The sequence below is a fragment of the Grampus griseus genome (genome assembly GCF_964374135.1).
Source record: "Grampus griseus genome assembly, chromosome: 2".
Classification (NCBI taxonomy): domain Eukaryota; kingdom Metazoa; phylum Chordata; class Mammalia; order Artiodactyla; family Delphinidae; genus Grampus; species Grampus griseus.
Window position 1 is genome coordinate 93,665,593 of NC_139018.1, and position 22,696 is coordinate 93,688,288.

Below are 22,696 nucleotides of genomic sequence, written 5' to 3' on the forward strand. Positions count from 1 at the left end.
GTTTTTCTCACTTAACTTATGTGGAACCCAAACTTCAAAGTGATTAACATAACCAAGTTATTGCAAATGATTTTCAACGTTTGACTTGGATATTTTGAGTATGTCAGCTATCTCCTGCACGGTATAAAGTTGATTGTTCTCAATTAATGTCTCGGTTTGATCACTATCGACTTCAACTGGTCTACCTGACCATGGATCATCGTCCAGTGAGAAATCTCCAGCATGAAACTTTGCAAACCACTTTTGACACGTTCGATCAGTCACAGAACCTACTCCATACACTACACAACTCTCTTTTTGCGTTTCAGTTGCATTTTTACCTGTCTTGAAATAATGAAGCATAATATGCTGAAAACGTTGCTTTTTTCTCCCATCTTCAATTTAATAATGGCTATACAAAAATTCACCAATTTTGATTTTTTTTAATGCACGCTGATATGACAGCTGTCACATTACAATCTAACAAAATTGCTTCGAATGAAGTTAAAGACAACTAAGCCCTACCAGAGCCATCTTATGGAAAAACCGAATGAACCTTTTGGCCAACCCGATAGATAGATAGATAGATCTCAAACATATACATTGTTGTCTGTTTTACACATATGGGATCATACTATATATACTACTGTGTAGCTTTTCTAAAATTTTACTTTTTAAAGTTTATTTCTTTGAAGTATAACCGATTTACAATGTTAGTCTCTACTGTATAGCAAAGTGATTCTGTCATATATATATTCTTTTCCATTATGGTTTATTACAGGATATTGAATATAGTTCCCTGTGCTATACAATAGGACCTTGTAGTCCATCCTATATATAATAGTTTGCACCTGCTAATCCCAAACTCCCAATCCTTCCCTCCCCCACGCCCCTCCTCCTTGGCAACCACAAGTCTGTTCTCTATGTCTGTGAGTCTGTTTCTGTTTCATAGATAAGTTCGTGTCATATTTTAGATTCCACATGTAAGTGATGTCATATGGTATTTGTCTCTTTCTGACTTACTTCACTTAGTATGATAATCTCTAGGTCCGTCCATGTTGCTTCAAGTGGCATTATTGCATTCTTTTTTATGGCTGAGTAGTATTCCATAGTATATGTGCACCACATCTTCTTTATCCATTCATCTGTCGACGGACATTTAGGCTGCTTCTATGTCTCTGCTACTGTAAATAGTGCTGCTATGAACACTGGGGTGCATGTATCTTCTTGAATTATAGTTTTCTCTGGATATACGCCCAGGAATGGGATTGCAGGATCATATGGCAACTCTATTTTTAGCTTTTTGAGGAACCTCCATACTGTTTTCCATAGTGGCTGCATCAATTTACATTCCCACCAACAGTGTAGGAGGGTTTCCTTTTCTCCATACCCTCTCCAGTATTTGCTATTTGTAGACTTTTCAATGCTGGCCATTCTGACTGGTGTGAGGTGGTACCTCATTATAGTTTTTTGTTTTTTGTTTTGTGGTATGCGGGCCTCTCACTGTTGTGGCCTCTCCTGTTGCAGAGCACAGGCTCCAGATGCGCAGGCTTAGCGGCCATGGCTCACGGGCCCAGCCGCTCCGCGGCATGTGGGATCTTCCCAGACTGGGGCACGAACCCGTGTCCCCTGCATCGGCAGGCGGACTCTCAACCACCATGCCACCAGGGAAGCCCTGTATGTCTTTTTGGAGAAATGTCTATTTAGCTCATTTGCCCATTTTTCAATTGGGTTGTTATTTTGTTGTTGACTTGTATGAGCTGTTTGAATATTTTGGAAATCAAGCCCTTGTGGGTTGCCTCATTTGCAAATACTTTCTCCCAGTCTGTAGGTTTGTCTTTTCATTTTGTTTATGATTTCCTTTGCTGTACAAAAGCTTGTAAGTTTGATTAGGTCTCATTTGTTTATTTTTGCTTTTATTTCTATTGCCCTGGGAGACTGACCAAAGAAAACACTGGTATGATTTATGTAAGAGAATGTTTTGCCTATGTTCTCTTCTAAGAGTGTTATGGTGTCATGTCTTATATTTAAGTCTTTAAGCCGTAAAATTTAAATTTTATATGTTAGATTTTCCATATTGATACATATACACTACCTCCTCTTACACAACTGTATAATAGTCAGTGTTACTTTTATAATTACAAAAGCTAAGGGATTTTTTAAAAAGCTTAAAAGTACAAGGAAGTACAAAGGTATCCAACTATGAGTAACATTTATTGCTATAGACAGATTACAGTCTTTTCTACAGTGGTAGAAAATTTATCATTGATATAAGCAAAATTCATTGATATGGGAATTACTAAGGCAAAACAAATTTTAGTAGAAGATTAGTATGAGAGAGGAAAGTATAACCATACATAATTGTAGAATAGTTCATATTGGATGTGCAACATGCAGCAAATTTCATGAGCAAGCTAATATACCCAAATAACTTAAGCATTTCCACTACATTTTAACATCTTAGTAAAATTTCTCATAGAGATGATATAGTTTTGAAAATTCAGTTTATCAACAATAGATATCGTATGTTCTGGAGTTAGAGACCTGGGACAGAATGGCAATTTCACCATTTATTGGCTATGTTACAAGTCATTTAAACTGTTTAAGCGTCAACATCTTGGTTTTTTTGTTTTTTGCTTTTGGTCCCGCCTCGAGGCTTGCGGGATCTTAGTTCCCCGACCAGGGATTAAACCTGGGCCCTGGCAGTAAAAGCACGGAGTCCTAACCACTGGACCTCCAGGGGATTCCCTCCTCAGCTTTGAGATGACAAAAAATGTCCAGACCTCACAGAGCTGTCATGATGATTAAGTCAGATGATGCAAATGTTTACACATATTAAGCTCTTAATAAATGGTAACTATTATTATTAATAATACATCTAGCACCTTGCCAAGTACTTGCACAATGCAGAAGAAATACAAGATGATTAGTGGTTGCTTAGGGTTTGGTAGGATGTGGGGATGGGGGTGCTAGCTACAGAATATGAGGTTTCTTTCTTTCTTTTTTTAAAATAGACCTTATGTTTTAGATCACCTTTAGGGTCACAGCAAAATTGAGCATGAAGTACAGTGTTCCTACATATCCCCTTACCACACACACGCATAGCCTCCCTCCAACCTCCATTATTAACGTTTGTTACCATCTATGAAACTACACTGACAATTCATTACCACCCAAAGTCCACATTTTACATTTAGGGTCTCTCCTGGTGTTTTACATTCTATAGGTTTTGACAAATATGTAATGACATGTATACACCATTACAGTATCATATGGAATATGAAGTAGTTTTATTGCCCTAAAAATCCTCTGTGCTCTACCTATTTGGTTTCTTTTTGAGGTGATGTAGATGTTTTAAAATTGACTATAGTAATGGTTGTACATATCTGTAAATATACTAAAAGCCACTGAATTGTACACTTTAAATGGGTGAATTTTATGGTATATGAACTATATCTCAATAAATCTGCCCCCACCAAGAAACACTAAACAAGAAATTATAGTCTTACTGGGAAGATTAAAAAGAAACCTGAAAAAGATAATGACAAACAGAATATGATTTAAGTCAGTCTCTAGTAAAAGCTTTAGTAGTTCTTAGGGTGTTGGAAATGCAAATTTTTGGACCCTATTCCAGACCTACTGAATCAGAAACTCTGAGAAGTTTATTTTTAACAAGGCCTTATGGAGATTTTGATGCTTGTTAAGGTTTGAGTACCATAGCTATAGGAGCAGTGCTTCTCAAGATTTAACGTGCATACAAATCACTTAGTGATCATATTAAAATGGAGATTCTGATTCAGTTGGCCTGGGTGGAATGTGGGATTCTGCATGTCTAACAAGCTCCCAGGTGATCCTGATGCTGCTGCTCTGTGGGCCCAACCTTGAGCAGCAAAAGCTATATGGGAACAAGAGCACAGTCATCCCTCGGTATCTGAGGGAGACTGGTTCCAGGACAGATAACAAAATCCAGGTATGCTCAAATCCCACAGATTTGATTCCACACAAATTCAACAAATTGTAGATCATAAACAACGTATATGTATTGAAAAAATCCAAGTATAAGTGGACCCGCGCAGTTTAAACCCATGTTGTTCAAGGGCCAACTGTAGTAGAAACCACATCACTGTGGGCCAGTTAGGTTGGGAAGCACAGAGGCCTGAAGCTCAAGTGTCCCTTTAAACATTACAAGTACCAAATCAGGAAAGACCTGTGGTCTACCCGCGCTAGTATTAGATCATCTGACAAAGGCCCTACGGTGGATGGACAGGATACCTTCCTTTATATTTTTCAAGTTAGAAACATGCTTCAAGACATTTGAATTTTCCTTTGTAATCAACTGTGGTCTGTTCTTCTATGACTTTACTCAACCCTTAAAAAATATCTGTTTATATTTTCAACCAATAATGAAAATATTCTCTTAGTAAAAAGCTTAGTATCAAGAGCTTGAAGGGATTTAGGGATATCTAGTCCCTTCATTTCACAGCTCAAACAGGTCCAAAATGATCAAAATGAAGTCTCAGGGGCCAGATTAGAATTGAGCTCTCTAAAACCCAGACCAGCAGTCTTTCAGCTCTGCTATCACTTCAAGTTCCCTTATGCAGCTAGATCTGCCAGCACCCCTTAGTACCCAATCATCACCCTCCAGTTTTAATATTGGTCATATATATCTCTGCATTAGCTGTCAACTCCCTCTCTGCTGTGATTCTGGGCATGGGTCTCCTACCACCACTCAAATTCCTCTAATACCCAATTAGTTCCTCCCACACCCTAAACATCCCAAACTCTAACTCCTTTCCTTACCCTCTTCCAAGTACCCCCACTTCTAGGACTCTAGAGTTTCATGGAATTCCTTTCCCTATGACAAGTGCTCCTTACTGCTCACCCCAAATCCTGCCTCTTAATGGCAGTTCCTACAACCACTGGCGGTGGAATCAAGTGCTCTTCATGGCCATCAAATCTTTATATTCCACATCTTGCTTGATCCTCACACGCAAGGGAAGCAAGTTTACTAGCCCACAGTGTGAAGTAGTACTTCCTGTTTTTCCGATTCAAATATACCTCACATAAAAATTCATCGGATGCCTTTTGTTTGTGAACATTTCCAAATTTACTTTACCCAGATCACTTGACTTCAGTCTTATTCCATGTCATCTTCTTTTTAAATCAATGTTTAAGTCTATCTTAATGTCAGAGTTGCCTATTCTTTTGATCATTTTTCTCCTAAATAATTTTTGGTATGATAAGTGCCAAATGATTACTCAAAGTCTAAAAACACCTCAACTGTAATGGAGTACACTATACTCACATCCTTGCAGGTTTCCCATTTCCTCATTTTCCCAAACCAATCAGAGCTTAAACAATAGGACATATATAAAGAGCTTTATTTCGTCAGTGTACTTTCACTGAGTCAGTCTTGCACTGACCTTCACGTCCCTGTCTCTTGAGGCTATATCTATGCTTTATACTCCAGTCTCTTGGTAGTCCCAAGCATGGGCATTTGTATTCCTGGCCTCTGTTCAAACGGCCTCCTGATGCTGACTCACCAGCCCAATATTAACCTAGGAAACAGGCCTTTCTACTCCTGTCCAAGCTAATAGCACAGTTCAATTCTTCTGTGACTTTGTTTCACAGGTTTAGTTTGCCTTCTACTCTTCTTTCTCCTTCAAAAGGTATCTACCAGCACTGGATCTACTTTCCATATTTAAGTCTTCACACATTCCTTTTGAAAATAAAAATTCTTTAGCTAAAAATTTATCTAATATACTACCCCCTACCCTGAATCCACGCCATACTTTGGGTCTGCCAGGACTCTGTATCTTGGCCCATTTTCACCTCATCATGATGGAGCTCTGACTAATACAATGCTAACTTTTACCCACGTATATATTTAATTCCCTTTAAAAACCTTAAAAGATTAGTCAAGCATGGTTCTTCTTTTTTATTAGAGATTATGGTGAGTAATCTGGGCAACAATTTCTTACCCTTTATTATAAATCAGTGCTTCTTGAATTTAATGTTCTGTTAAAATCAGATTCTGATCCAGCAGGTCTTAGGAGGAGCCCATGATTATACATTTCTAACAAGCTTCCAAGTGATGCTTTGATGTTGGTCTGCAGAGTACATGGTTATAGACTTCATCATGAATAGCAGTGAAACTCATCAGATTTCCAGACATTACTCGGGTTCTCCTAGGAATTTTCTTAAGAGGTGAAAGTCGCACTGTACCTGCAGTATGCTGGTATAGCCAACGTTCATGTATTGGCCAGCAGTTCCCCCATTTCACCCATAAGTTCACTCAAAACTCTTCAGCATTTGTATCACTGGGTCCCAGCTTCCCCACCCACCTCCACAGTCTGTCAATTAAACATGGTTCACATTATTCATATTGTTATCCATTAGATATACTTAATCCTTTGGTTTCAAGGGACAATGTGTGAATATGATGAACTCTCTCTCCAATGAACCCCCCTTACAATCTTTCTTCATAAAATCTACAAATTAAACTACTCCTCTATCTTTAGATACCGAATATGAGGGCTGGGGGTTTGGGGCAAGTTTTGCTAATAAACAGAATTTATTTAAAATGAGAACTAGCAATTTAAAAAAAATTATTTCTAAACCAGAAGGTAAAAAGTTAAAATGTAATCACTGAGTGCTAGACACCAAAGAGTAATAGTCATCTACCCATTACCCTTATATCATAGCAATGTAGGAGGTATCCTTTTCTTTACAAACATCTTTCTCCTTACACAGATTGAGTTTTAAGTCAATAGCAATACATTAAGAGTTGAAAGCAGCCTCTACAAGAAAGGCAGAATTGGGGTTATATGTCTGAATGACACATGTTCCAAAGCCAGGTCTAAATAACTTCCAGATTCACTATTCACTATTATATTTTCTATGCCTCTTTCCTCACTAATAAGTTAGACAATCAAGACAATCTATGTTCTTTCTACTCCTACTTCCAATATTCAAGGTTTATGGAAACCATGCACTGAAACTGACTAGACTCAGACCCTCAGAGATGAAGTGAAATCTTGATTACTTAATTAGTGGCTCAGTGGGAGCTAGGGCACCAAACAGGGATTTATAGAGAATCAGAGGAGTCTGTGGGACATGGGGAAAGTAGATCCCCAGGATCATTCCTTACACTTGGAGAATCTGGGGCATGTAACAGGCTAAGATGTACTAGGGTGGAGGGAAGAGACAAGGTAACCATTCTTCATTCAGTACTCTGCAAACTATGAGGTGCTAAGGGAGACAGCAGAGAATGAGTCAGGTAGCTTCTCCTTCATGGGGCCTATATTCTACGTTACCTAGATCCAGCCCTCTCCCTGGGTTTCCTTAAGTAATCTTACTACTTAACTATTATAGAATTTACGATTTACACTAGAATTCATAAACTCAAATGCGTAAAAGGCCAGGCAGGTAAATAAGAGTTGATTTAAGACCATAGGACATGGTAACATTTGGCAAATTCTGGCCTAAAGGCAATGAAATTTTTGAAAAAAAATTTAGTATCTTGGGGTAAGAATCCATACCTGGAGACTTTATGGTCTAGATTTCTGTAAAAAGAACCAATTTCAGGTAAATTTTTAACAAAGACAAATTATTAAATATATAATAAACATGACTTCTATCTTTAAACCTTTTTTCATGAAAATAAATTCACAAATTTTTCCAATCAGTCTTGTGATCTATTTTTGATCCAAAAAAAAAAACCACTTAGTGGAAATGTATAAACAAATGTCTTAGAAACTCTGGGTTCTAGTCCTCTTTTTCATGACTTTCTATCTGGTCTAGGACAAATTGTAATCTTCCTGAAACTTCTCTCAGGATCATTTTGAGATTCTAAGGAGATGTATGTTTAGGTGTTGTATTTTGAGAAGGAGATAAAACAGCAATTAGTGCCTTAAAAATTGGACAATGGGATGCAGAATCCACAGAGACAGCTCTGATTGTGAAGAATCTGACAGTTAAAGGAGGAATGTGACATAACCAGCATGTCTAAGCTTGGGCTTAGACATGTACCACAGACTAGGTGGTTTAAACAACAGAAATTTATTTTTCACAGCCTGGAGCCTAGAAGTTTCAAGGTGCCAGCATGGTCCAGTTCTGGTAAGGGCTCTCTTCCTGGCTTGTAGAGAGCCACCTTTTCACTGTGTCCTCACATGGTTGTGGGGGGCAGAGGGAGAGAGAGCAAGGCAATAATCCCATTGTAAGGGCCCCACCCTGATAACCTCATCTAAACCTAATTATCCTCAAAGGCCCAGTCAATCTCCAAATACCATCACACTGGGAGTTAGGGCTTCAACATGAGAATTCAGAGGCACACAATTCAGTTCACAGCATTTCTCCCCTGGCTCCCAAAATTCATATCCTTCTCACATGCAAAATATTTATATTCATTCCATCCCACAGCCCTAAAAGTCTTAATTCATTCCAGCATCAACTCTAAAAAGTCCAAAAGCTCATCTAAATGTCGTCTAAATCTGATATGGGTGAGATGCAAGATTCTTCATGAGGTAAGATTCCTCTCCAGCTGTGAACCTGTAAAACCAGACAAGTTATGTGCTTCCAAAATATAATGGTGGGACAGGTATAGGATAGACATTCCCATTCCAAAAGAAGAAATCAGAAGGAAGAAAGGGATGAGGGGACCCAAGGAAGTCCAAAACCTAGTAAGACATAGATCTTAAGGCTCAAGAAGTATCCTTTTTGGCTCTATGTCCCACTTTCCAGGCCCACTGGGGAGGAAGTGTCACCCCCATGGCTCTGTGGGGTAGCCTTTGGTTCTGTGGGATACCACCCCCAAGGCTCCTGGTAGAGGCCAAAAGGCTTGTTGAAACTGAAGTTGTGGCCCTGATGATCTCTGAATCACCTTTGGGGGTCATTTCTCCCTCTTCTTGAAGAATAATGCACGTTCACAGCCTAATAGCTCTATCATCCCATCCTGTCAGATCCAAAAGGTCCAACAGCCTTTCTTCATTTCATCCTGTCTCCTTCCCCCGGAGTTAAAAGTGGCAGTGTTTTTGCTCATAGAATCCCATAAGCTACTTATCAAGTGATTGTTCAGCCACACTCTTAGTGTTCTTTCCAGAACAAACTTTCTCTCTTTTTTTTTTTTTTTGCAACATGGATAGGCTGAGAATTTTCCAAATCTTCAAATTCTGGTTCCTTTTTGCTTAACAATTCCTTCTTCAATTCCTCTGTCCCCTTTGCATTTCACTAAAAGCAGTTAGAAAGAACCAAGCTGCTCCTCCAATGCTTTGCTTAGAAATCTCCTCAGCTAAATATATTTCACTGCTTACAATTCTTCCTTCCACACAACACTAGAACATAGTTCAGCCAAGTTCTTTACCATTTTATGACAAGAATTGCCTTTCCTCTAGTTTCCAATAAACTGTTCCTCATTTCCATCTGCGTTCTCACCAGAATCACCTTTAATGTTCATATTTCTAGCCTCTACCCATTACCCAGTTACAAAGTTGCTTCCACATGTTTAGGTATTTGTTACCACAGAACCCCACTCCTGGTACCAAAATCTTAGTCAGCTTGGGCTGCCATAAAAAAATACGATAGGGAGAGGGGGAGGGGGCAGGGAGAGCAAGCTCTCTGGTGTCTTTTCTCATAAGGGCACCAATCCCATCACAAGGGACCTACTCTCTGACCTCATCTAAACCTAATTATCAATATCTCCCAAAGGCCCCATCTCCAAATACCATCAATACTGGGGGTTAGTGCTTCAAGATATGGATTTTGGGAGGACATGATTCAGTCCATAGTACAGTAGCTCAGCATGTCTCTGATAGGTTGGGTAGCAGAACACTACTAGTTTCTGCAGGAGGTTGAGGCAGGAGGACAGAAGAGAAGGAATTAAAGAAGACTCTTTGAGTTGGTGTAGTATACCAAAGGAATGCAGATTTCAGTAAGAGATTTTCCTGTTGGGGATTCTGATTACCACTTCATTTTCATAAGCTCAAGATGTGGCTATATGACACTTCAAATTCTTTGAAGTAATGAAAACATGAATACAACTTTTATAAAAACATTATGAGAAAGACTCAGGATTCTTCAGAGAACTCTGAAGCAATTTTAGAAAACAGATCCAGGCTAAATTTCACTCATTGTCTTTGAAACAGAACCCTGTGACTGGGTCCGAATAACACTAAAATAAAGGTCTAACAGTTGGGGCTAGCGGTGGGAGTTGGACTAGGGAAGGACAAGTGTGATATGGAAATATGTCAAAGCCAAGAGAGAATTAATTACCCGCCAGGCACTCTTTTCATGTCTAGACTTAAATGTTTAATGGGTTTAGAAGTTATTAAAACAGCCAGATGTGCTGTAGTTTGTGTTCAAGATACACGGTAAGGTCACTCTGATGTGATGAGGACAAACAGAGTAGGGTAGGCTACATGATGTTGAAGGGGCTTTCCAATGCTAAATACTCTGCCTCTTCTACAAGGATGTGACTCTTTCTGGAGATTAAATGCTGCTTCTACATGAGGATGATGACCCTTATTTTTTCTTTTAATTTTTGGCTGCGTTGGGTCTTCGTTGATGCACATGGGCTTTCTGTAGTTGCGGTGAGGGGGGACTACTCTTCGATGAGGTGTGAGGGCTTCTCATTGCAGTGGTTTCTCTTGTTGTGGAGCATGGGCTCTAGGTGCGCAGGCTTCAGTAGTTGCAGCACGCGGGCTCAGTAGTTGTGGCTCACGGGCTCTAGAGTGCAGGCTCAGTAGTTGTGGTGCACAGGCTTAGTTGCTCCGCGGCATGTGGGATCTTCCCAGGCCAGGGCTCGAATCCTTGTCCCCTAAATTGGCAGGTGGATTCTTAACCACTGCGCCACCAGGGAAGCCCATGATGACCCTTTTCTAACATGACCAAGGGGAAAGAGGCTCAGTAGGGCCAGCTTCCAGAGACCAGAAAGAAGAAATGAAATGATTAAGCTGGCATCATTCATTCAAATGAACTCAGAGAGGCCACCTAGGGCTGTAAGAGTAGGGAAGAGGAGTAAACAAGGGCTTCAGGGAGAAAATGGTTAAAATAACAAAAAACTTAAAATAGTGGAGGAAAGGAACTAGGTATCTAGTAAACAGAAGGAAAGAGAGAGCTCCTGCTGAGAAAAAGGATACCAGATTTATTTGAGTTCCTCAGAAAAGGAAAGGAATGAGAAAGAGATCCTTTCATGAATTTAAAGGAAGAAAGAGTGTAGAAGAAAAAAATCCACTATGGAATCACTAAGAAATAGAAAATCAATAATACTAGTTAGCACTGAAAAAGATCTTCCCAATTTCGAAACATCTTGTCAGTGTATTCACAGTTACCAGCACAGCTCCTGGCATATAAGAGATACCACACTAAATATTTGTGGAGTGAAAGAATGCTACTGAGTCCTCACAACAACCCCGCAACCGGGGAATATAGAACTCAAGATTAACATGGTGAAATATGACAAAATATATATGTGCAATATAAAAAGAATAAAATCTAGAATATGGGAGAGACAGACTAGCTACAATTTAGAACACGGACAAACTTTAGACTTGTGAAGCACTTGAAATTACATGAAAATTTTGCTTCCATTTTTCTAGTGAGAGGCTTCAGAGCTTTTATTAAGAATTTCAATAAGAGTTTTTGAGCAATTGATGTATTATTAGGTTAATTATTAATTTGTGTTGAGAAAGGACAGGTGGGAATTTATACACACATGTATATATTCTTACAATTAGCTTAAGAAGTTCAAATGAAAATGAGTGCAAAAACACTCAAAAAATTTCATACCTAGGTTATAGTTTTATGTGTATTTACATACTACCTGAATTATCTTCTGGACACGTCTGATTACAAGGTAAACAACACCTCAAAGATTCAGACCAACACTGCCACTTTGCTATTCTCTTTATATCCTACTCCTCCCCCCGACCCACCTCAAGCAATTTTTACATACATTCTTCCTAATGCTGCCTAGCAAAGTTATGAATACAAGGAAGGCACTTAACCACTTCAGGCTTTGAGTTTGGTTTCTCAATAAATGTTAAAAACACTTTCATATTGAATATATTCACTGGTAGTAATCATTTAAACTGGAGAGTAAGCAAAATATACTCTTTCAGAGAAGTTACACATTCTAATGGAAAGAACTAGACAGGCATACACCATACCAATTCTGTATAAAGCTCATAAAAGTTTCCAACCTGAAACTCCCTAAGTGAAATTTACAAGAAACAAAAACTGAACACTGGCGTCCTTATCACCCATTCACTGAACCTTCTGCTTGGTGTTGAATTTTAAGACATTATTACTTTTCTCTAATTACGAAAACAAACTTGTGTACACATATTTGTTACTGTTACTTAACCGGCTCTCCTCCCCTTTAAACTAGGCAGAGAATTGAAACCCACTAAAACCCACTAAAAGAATTACACTTTGGTGTGTTCTTTAAGAAATTATTTTAAATTATTACTGTTACCAGAAAGCCCCAAAATGGAATCAAATGAGCCCTAAGGCGAAACAGAAACTAGAGAAAGAAAAAAATCTGTATGAGAGCAATTAAACTAAAGCGCAGTCCTTGAACCGCTAAACATCCAGGGATCGCGTATACGTTTTTTCCTTCTTTCGGGGTTGGGGGTAGTGCGGGTTAAGCAGCGGTAAGAAAGACTGGACAATAAAATTCAGAGGTCAATTCAAAACGCCTGGAACAGTGAAACTACAGAGGAGAAGCACCAAAGTCCGAGTCGTATTAGGGGCTCGGCAGGTAGCTTTCTCGGGGGTAGGTACCGGGACTTCAAAGGACGGGAATGGGGGCTGGACCAAAAGGGAGTAGTGGGACAGGGATGGGTATGAAAGCAAAAACCCAGAGCAGGCCGCGTAGGCGCGGGAGAGGGCAGGCCGGCAGGGAGCCAGTGGGGGTGAGGCGGCGGCAGCAGCGGCGGCGGAAGGTGGGGGGCCCGGCCCCGCCCCGGGGAGGCCCGAGCGCCCGCCCGTCCCCCTTACCAGAGGGAGCAGGAAGCCCCACAGCAGGGCGGCGGCGGCGGCGGCGGGGGTCAGCGGTTGCTGCAGCCCCATCAGACTGCCTGGTGAGCGCCCGGCGGCGCGAGGCGGGGCGGGTTCCGGGGTCCCCTCGCGGCGCTGCTTCGGTGGCTGGGCCGGACAGGGGCGGGCAGCGGGGTTGGGTTGGGGCCGCCGCGGCTGCTGGAGCCGCCACTGCAGCGCCGACTTCCTCTTCCGGCCCCGCCCGGAGGCCGCGGAAACCCCCACGGGGCAAGTGGAGGCTGGGTCAGCGCGCGCCGCCCGCCGGGCTCTCTCAGGCTCCCGGCGCTGGCGAGCACCGGCAGCGGGTCTGGGCGTGTCTCTTTACAGCTGCGTGACCTGAACTGTTCCCCGGTCCGGGCAGGCGAAGGGACTTTTTCAAGCCCTCCTTCTTCCTAGAAGCGGCGGAGCGCCTGTTCAGTTCCCCACCAACTACCCAGGTGCTCGAGCCAAAAACCTACATGCTCTGAGTCTTAATTCACCTGCTCATCAGCCGTCCTAGGCTCTCTCACATGTATGTCCCCAAAACGCCCACCTTCTCCTAAACCGCAGTGACCACCCCCAGACCACCGTTGCTTCTCTCCTCCAAACTGGTTTCCGTTTCCACTCCCCACAGCCCATTATCCACACAGCTGTCCTGGAGAGATCTTTTTGAAAATGTAAATCAGATCATGTCACTCCCAACCACACTTAGAATAAAATCAAAGCTCTACTCTGGGACTTCCCTGGTGTCCCAGTGGTTAAGAATCCACCTGCCAATGCAGGGGACAGGCGTTTGAGCCCTGGTCCCAGAAGATCCCACAAGCCATGGAGCTACTGAAGCCCAGGCGCCTAGAGCCCGTGCTCTGCAACAAGAGAAGCCACCGCAATGAGAAGCCTGCCACTGCAACAAAAACCCAACACAGCCATAAATAAATAAATTTATTTTTTTTAAAAAAACGGAACACTCTACTCTGGAGGACAAAGTTTATATAACATGGTCCGTGCCTGCTTCTCTGACCCCATCTTCACTGTTTTCCCACGCTCGTTTCAAGCCACATGGGCCGCCTTCGGTTCTTCCGGCCTTTGTACTGGTAGTCCTCCCAGCTGGAACGCTCCTCTCTCTGAATACCTGGCACGCTGGCATTCACTTATCAGCTTAAATGTCACTTCCTCAGAGGGAACTTATTTATTTACTTTTTAAGTTAATTAATTAATTAATTTTGGGCTGCATTGGGTCTTCGTTGCTGCGTGTGGGCTTTCTCTAGTTGCAGTGAGCAGGGGTTACTCTTTGTTGTGGTGCGTGGGCTTCTCATTGCGGTGGCTTCTCTTGTTGCAGAACTCGGGCTCTAGGTGCGCGAGCTTCAGTAGTTGTGGCACATAGACTCAGTAGTTGTGGCTCACGGGCTCTAGAGCGCAGGCCCAGTAGTTGTGGCACACAAGCTTAGTTGCCCCACAGCATGTGGGATCTTCCCAGACCAGGGCTTGAACCCGTGGCCCCTGCATTTGCAGGCGGATTCTCAACCACTGCGCCACCAGGGAAGTCCCGAGGGAACTTATTGACATACCCAATCTAAAGTAGCCACCCAGTCACTTTCATATCACATGATTTAATTCTCTGCACAGCACTTTTCACTCTTACTTATTTATCTCATCGTTTATTTATGATGTAGATTCCCACTTGATAGAAAGGTGTATCTTTGCTTTGGTCACTGCTGTATCCATTACAACATTTGGCTTAAATTTGGTCCTCAAATATTTGTTGGATGAATATTCAATACCAAACACTGAATAGAATGCTGTCCCTGCCATCCCACAGCTCATGGTTTAGTGAAGGACATAGATGTGTGAGCAAACAGTTCAGGGTGAGTAGTGACCCTTTTGTTTGCACAAGATGCTATGGGAGTATCAAAGGGACATTTTAAAGGGGTGCCAGGAAAAATTTCAACCTAAGCTGAGTCTAGAAGGCTGAGTTAATTTTAGCCAGGCAATGGGTAGGAGAAGGGGGAGACTTCCAGGAAGAATGAACCATTAGTGTCAAAGCCAAAGGTGACATTGGAGGAACTGCAAAACTTGGGCTTGGCTGAAGTTATGAGTGATGATAGATGAAGTGAGAGAAGAAGGCAGAGGCCAAATCACAAATAGATAGGGGTATCCTGCTTGGAACTTTAGGCTTCGTCTAGTTGGTGATGGAAAGCACAGTGACAGACAATTTTTGTTTTAGAAAGCCCTCTGTGATGGCAGGAGGGGTGGCAGATGGATTGAAACAGGGCAAGAGTAGAAGCCAGGAGACCTATTGGACAACAGTAGTAACCTAACCCAGGCAGGGATAGTGAGGGCCTGAACTGAGACAGTGGCAGAAGAAATGGAAAGGAGGAGGAGGTGGTGGATCTGAAAATTCATAGCAGAATTTGGTATAACTGAGGGTACATGAGAGATGAAGGAGAGGGATGATTCCCAGGATCCTGCCCTGGGCCCTTTATTGAGATGATCATCCCAGGAGATGGAGGAGGTGGGGGATGGGTGAGGAAGAGGAAAGAATTTTGGACTTGAGTTTGAAATGTTTGTGGGACATCCAATTGCAAATGTCTGTAGGTTGATGGCTAAGTGGGTTGGTCTGAAACTTAGTGGCACAATGAGACCAGAACTCAGGTCTCCTGCCTGTCAATCCGAGACCTTTCACACTTTCTAGCTGCCTAGGGCAAGCCAGATTTCCCTTTTGTAAAATGACTGTGATTAGATGACTTCATCTCTAAATATTCCCTCTGTCCATAATGGTCCTTCGCCTAGTGAATCTCCAAGGTGGCTCCTGAAGCTGAAGATCTCTGGTTTTCCTGTCTAGAGTTATGCCCATTTTTTCTTCCCCTCAGTCGGAGAAAATTTTGTACCTGCAGTCAAAGAACCTGTGTTATAGGCTAGTTCCTTGTGCAGTCTCTCTTTGCCTGCTTTAGTTTTCTCAGCTGAAAAATATGGAGAGTAATACCTGTTCTGCCTGTCTCAGATGAGTATTGTAAAAATTACATGACTTGTAATTTGGGTATAATTACTCTGAAAATTTTTTAAAAAAGAAAAAGAGGGAGAGGAGAGGAAAAACAGAAGACTGTGTTATTGCTGTAGTCCAGTGTCAGCACTGTTTGTCATAATTCTTCTGCCAGAATTTTTTCTTCTTGGTCAAAGTCCCTGTGCATGATGAAGGAAAATGGGAGGGTTAATGGAATATTGAAAAGATTCTTATTTCATGACTTTACTGTTGGAATGGCTGTTAAAGGATATTTGGAGTATACCTCTATTACACAAGAATTTCCCTGGAAGTATTAGGTAGGATAAAATTTACCTGCATAATTTTTAGTCGATATTTTTCTTCTCTAAATAAGCTATGTATAAAAACCCAATTATGGAAAATAACTATCATTAAAGATTGTTTTAATTTCTAAATATATTTAGTTAATGGAATTTTTTCCCCAATGATGAAAGATAGAATGTTATTGGTTGTCAGAACCTTTCTATAGTCTAAGAAATGGTCAAGAACTATTGGCTTCATTTTACAAATGTGTTAGATGACAGCAGCAGAGGAGGAGCTAAAACTCAGTCTCCTACCTTAGTACACTAACAGTAAGTAAACCTGTTGTTTGCTGTACTTCCACAGTGTTTTTTACTCAGAGGACATTGATGAAGTGTTAGTAATGAGCCCCAAAGACTTTCTTGCGCAATCTAGATCATTACTTTAGTATAGAGCAGTGATTCTTAGTCTTGATTATTTATTAGAGTCACATAGGAGAGCTTAAAGGATACTGATGCCTGGGTCCCACTACTCCCCTTTCCCCATGCAGATCCTAAATTTAATTGGTCTGGATGTAGCCTGTGTATCATAATTTTTAAGGCTCCTCAGGTGATTATAATATGCAACCGAGGTTGAGAAAGTGGCTTAATCAGTGATTTTTAAAATGTGGCCTCGTGGACCAGCAGTATTGACACCACCTGGGAACTGTGAGCAGTGCAAATTCCTCCAGACCTATAGAATCAGAAACTCTGGTTCTTCTGACTATAGAATCAGAAACAAAAGCAATTTGTGTTTTAATAAGCCCCCTAAGCAATTCTGATGCGTGCTAAAGTTTGAGAACTATTGGTTTCAGAGCAACATTCCTTAATTCTGCCTGCATATTAGAATCAGATGCAAAGTTAAAATAAAAAGCAAACCATTTGCTCCAACACTAATCAAACTGAAAGGAAAAACAGACAAATCCACAATTACAGTTAAAGATTTCAACTCTTCTCTTTCAATAATTGAAAGAATGAGTAGGCAGAAAATCAGTAAATACAGAAGACTTGATCAACATTATCAACCAATTTGACCTAATTGGCATTTATAGAACACTCCACCCAACTTATGCATGATACATATGATTTTCAAGTGTACATGGGACCTTGACCAAAATAAACCATTTGGCCATAAAACACGTCTCAATAAATTTAAAGTTTCCAAATCATACCAAGTATGTTCTTTGCCCACAACATAATTCAATTAGCAATTAATAACAGAAGGATACCTTGAAGATCTTCAAATAATTAGAAACCCAACACACTTTTCTAAATTACCCATGAACCAAAGAAGTCACAGGAATTAAGAAAATATTTTGAATTGAAGGAAAATGCAAACATGACATGTCAAAAGTTGTGGGGTGCTTAAAAGAAATTTGTAGCACTTACAATAGAAAGGTATAAACATTTAAAATCAATGACTGGGACTTCCCTGGTGGCGCAGTGGTTAAGAACTCATCTGCCAATTCAGGGGACGTGGGTTTGAGCCCTGGTTGGGGAAGATCCCACATGCTGCAGAGCAACTAAGCCCGTGTGCCACAACTACTGAGCCTGTGCTCTAGGGCCCGCGAGCCACAACTACTGAGCCCATGTGCCACAACTACTGAAGCCCGCGCACCTAGAGCCCGTGCTCTGCAGCAAGAGAAGCCACCGCAGTGAGAAGCCCGCGCGCCATGACAAAGAGTAGCCCCCACTCGCCACAACTAGAGAAAGCCTGCGTGCAGCAATGAAGACCCAACACAACCAAAAATAAATAAGTTTAAAAAATAAATAAATTTATTTATAAATAAAATCAATGACCTAAGCTTCTATCCTAAGAAACTAGAAAAGAAGAGCAAATTAAATCCAAAGGTGAGCAGAAGAAAGGAAATTAAAATATCTGAGAAGAAATCAACAAAATAGAAAACAAACAAACAAAAACAATAGGAGAATTGGTGAAGCCGAAGACTGGCTTTTTGAGAAAATTGATAAGTGTTGGGAAAACTCTAGTCAAACTGATTAGAGGAAAAAGAGAAGATCCAAATTACTAATATCAGGAACAATAAAAAAAATATTACTAAACATCCTAAAGACATTAAAAGGATAACATGTAAGTATTATGAACAACTTTATGCCAATAAATTTGACAACCTAAGTGAAATGGAGAAAGTCCTTGAAAGACAAACTACTTAAAAAGAAATAGATATTAGTGATAGATTATCTATTTAAAAATTTGAACTTGGGGAATTACCTGGCGTTCCAGTGGTTAGGACTCCATGCTTTCACTGCTGAGGGCCTGGGTTCTATCCCTGGTCAGGGAACTAAACTCCCATAAGCTGCATGGTGCAGCAAAAAAAAAAATTAATTTGTCATCAAAAACCTTCCCACAGAGAAAACTCTAGGCTCACGTGGCTTCAAGAGTGAATTTTACCAAACATTTGAGGAATAAATAATATCAATTCTACACAAACATTTTCAAAAACTTGAAGAGGGGGTAATACTTCCCAATTCATATTTTGAATCTAGCGAAATAAAAAAATGATATATCAGTTCTAATTAAGATTCATCCAAAACATGCAAGGTTATTCAACATTTGTAAATTAATCAATGTACCTCACCATCTCCACACTACTACAAGGTCAATAATAAAAGAATCAACTGTATTTCTCTACACTAGAAACAAACATTTGGAAATTGAAAATACCATTTACTATAACATCAAATAATATCAAATACTTAGGGATAAATTTGGCAAAGATGTGCAAGACTGAAACATCAAAACCTACAAAACATTACTGTGATCTCTTGATTATTAAGTAGTGTATTGTTTAGCCTCCATGTGTTTGTATTTTTACAGATTTTTTCCTATGTTCATTGCAGCTCTGTTTACAATAGCTAGGACATGGAAGCAACCTAAGTATCCATCAACAGATGAATGGATAAAGAAGATGTGGCACATATATACAAGGGAATCTTACTCAGCCATAAAAAGAAATGAAATTGAGTTATTTGTAGTGAGGTGGATGGACCTAGAGTCTGTCATACAGAGTGAAGTAAGTCAGAAAGCGAAAGACAAATACCGTATGCTAACACATATATATGGAATCTAAAAAAAAAAAAAAAAAAGGTTATGAAGAACCTAGGGGCAGGACGGGAATAAAGACACAGATGTAGAGAATGGACTTGAGGACATGGGGAGGGAGAAGGGTAAGCTGGGACGAAGTGAGAGAGCGACATGGACTTATATATACTTCCAAATGTAAAATAGATAGCTAGTGGGAAGCAGCCGCATAGTACAGGGAGATCAGCTTGGTGCTTTGTGACCACCTAGAGGGGTGGGATAGGGAGGGTGGGAGGGAAACACGAGAGAGGAGATATGGGGATATATGTATATGTATAGCTGATTCACTTTGTTATAAAGCAGAAACTAACACACCATTGTAAAGCAATTATACTCCAATAAAGATGTTAAAAAAATTACTGTGAAGTGTTAAAGGGGGACCTAAATAAATAGGGAGATACACTATGCTCATGGATTGGGAAAGTCAAAATACTGTTAGGATGTCAGTTCTGGGACTTCCCTGGTGGCGCAGTGGTTGAGAATCTGCCTGCCAATGCAGGGGACACGGGTTCGAGCTCTGGTCCTGGAGGATACCACATGCTGTGGAGTAACTAAACCTGCGAGCCACAACTACTGAAGCCCGCGCGCCTAGAGCCTGTGTTCCACAACAAGAGAAGCCACTGCAATGAGAAGCCCGGGTAACACAACAAAGAGTAGACCCCACTTGCCGCAACTAGAGAAAGCCCGTGCGCAGCAATGAAGACCCAACACAGCCAAAAATAAATAAATAAATTTATTTTTAAAAAAGTCAGTTCTTTCTAAATTGATCTTTAGAAATAATGCAATTCCAATCAAAATCACAGCCAGATTTTTGTTGTTGTTTTTGAAACTAGGATGCCAATTACAAATTTATATGGAAATATAGAAGAGCTAGAGTAGCCAAAATAATTTTGAGGAAAAAAAAAGAACCAAATGGAGGACTTAAATACATGATTTCAAGACTTTTTAAAGCTCGACAGTAATCGAGTGGGGTAGTGGATATATATATATGTGTGTGTGTGTGTGTATATATATATATATATATATATATATACACACACACACACATACACACACACATATATACATATAGATCAATGAAAGAGCATGGAGAGTCTGTAATTAGACCTACACATATATAGCCAATTGATTATTGATAAAGATGCTAAGGCAATTCAATGGGGTAAGGATAATCTTTTCAATAAATAACTGGGTTATTTGGTCATGCCTCCCAAAACAAAACTTCCCCCAAAATGAAACTCAGTTCTCACCTCATAACATATTCTAAATTTAACTTGAAATAGATCACAGACCTAAATGCAAAGGCTAAAACCAAAAAATTTCAAAGAGAAAACATAGGAGAAAATCTTTTTCTCCTTTTTCTCTGCTACCTTTTGTTAGGCAAAGATTTCTTAAATAAATCACAAAAACCAGAAACTATAAAAGAATAAAAATTGATAAACTGGACTTCATCAAAATGAAAATTTTCTTTTCTTTGAAAGATAATGTTAAGAGAAGTAAAGGCTAGCCACAGACTGGGAGCAAATATTTGCAAAACATATCCAACAAAGACTTGTATCCAGGATATATAAGAAACTCTCATATCTCAATAATTAGAAGACAAAAAACGCAATTGAAAAAATGAAGAAAATATTTGAAAAATATAATCTTACAAATAGTCACCAAAAGCAGATTCATCGTTCCCTGGGGAGGGTATGGATGGAGGGATGGGATATGAGAGTACATAAAGAAATTTTGGAAGATGATAGAAATATTTGTTATCTTGATTGTGGTGACGGATTCACAAATGTATATTTACATCAAAACTTGTCACACTTTCAATATGTACAGTTTACTGTAGCCATATATACCCCAATAAAGCTGTAAACACACACACACATACACACACACACACACACACACACACACACACACACTAATAAACGATACCAAAAAAGATTCTATGCCCAAACCTCATCCCCAAGAAATTCTGATTTATTTGGTCTGGGGTAGGGCCAGTCGTCGATATTTTAAAAGCTCCCTAGGTGATTCTACTGTGCAGCCAGAGCTGGGAATTACTGGTAGAGAGAAATCAACTCATTATTACTAGGAAACTCAGACTTTCTAGGCGTTTCCAATAGAGGAGGCTATAGGCCAGATCTCATTCCTTCCTTCTTCTCTAAGAGTGGGAAAAAGTATCCCACGAGTTTTCATTTAGCGTTTTGTGTTGTTGGGGTTGGATACATGTGTTGCAATCTATCTCTGAGCGCAACTTATAGGAGACAATCTTTTTTATTATTTTATTTTATTTTTGGCTGCATTGGGTCTTCGTTGCTGCGTGTGGGCTTTCTCTAGTTGTGGTGAGCGTGGGCTACTCTTCATTGAGGTGCACAGGCTTCTCACTGAGGTGGCTTCTCTTGTTGCGGAGCATGGGCTCTAGGCGCACAGGCTTCAGTAGTTGTGGCACATTGGCTTCAGTAGTTGTGGCTCGCGGGCTCTAGAGCGCAGGCTCAGTAGTTGTGGCGCACGGGCTTAGTTACTCCGGGGCACGTGGGATCTTCCCGGGCCAGGGCTCGAACCCGTATCCCCTGCCTTGGCAGGCGGATTCTTAACCACTGTGTTACCAGGAAGCCCAATCTTATTTTTTCTTAAACAGCTCTTTTGAGGTGTAATTGACATACAAGCATTGTATATGTTTAAGGTGTACAACTTAGTGGTTTGATACATATACATTGTGAAATGATCACTACAACAAGCTAATTAATATATCTATCACTTCCACATAGTTACCATTTGTGTGTGTGTGTGTGATGAAAAAACTTCATTTAAGATCTACCCTTTTAGCAAATTTCAAGTATTCAATACAGTGTTGTTAACTGTCATTACCATGCTGTATGTTAAATCTCAAGAATTTATTCATCCTGCATAATTGAAACTTTGTACCCTTTGACCAACTTCACCCCATTTCCCCCTTCCCCCAGTCCCTGGCAACCACCATTCTATTTTCTGCTTCTATGAGTTTGACTAATTGGATTCACATATAAGTGAAATCATGCAGCATTTGTCTTTCTGAGTTTGACTTATTTCACTTAATATAATGTCCTCTAGGGCTTCCCTGGTGGCGCAGTGGTTGAGAATCTGCCTGCCAGTGCAGGGGACACTGGTTCGAGCCCTGGTCTGGGAAGATCCCACATGCTGTGGAGCAACTGGGCCCGTGAACCACAATTACTGAGCCTGCACGTCTGGAGCCTGTGCTCCGCAACAAGAGAAGCCGCGATAGTGAGAGGCCCGCACACGGCGATGAAGAGT

The 22,696-nt window shown here is 40.5% G+C and overlaps 1 protein-coding gene across 2 annotated transcripts in view; it reads right to left on the minus strand.

The window, feature by feature from the left end:
* The window catches only part of SPPL2A (signal peptide peptidase like 2A), a 52,588-nt gene extending 39,434 nt beyond the window's left edge, over positions 1-13,154 (minus strand). For both annotated transcript variants that reach the window (XM_082648222.1, XM_082648221.1), the window contains exon 1: positions 12,976-13,154. In XM_082648222.1, coding sequence (XP_082504348.1) covers positions 12,976-13,047 — 72 coding nt within the window. In that variant the 5' untranslated portion in view covers positions 13,048-13,154. The remainder of the gene's footprint in view (positions 1-12,975) is intronic.
* Between the last annotated feature and the right edge of the window lie 9,542 nt (positions 13,155-22,696).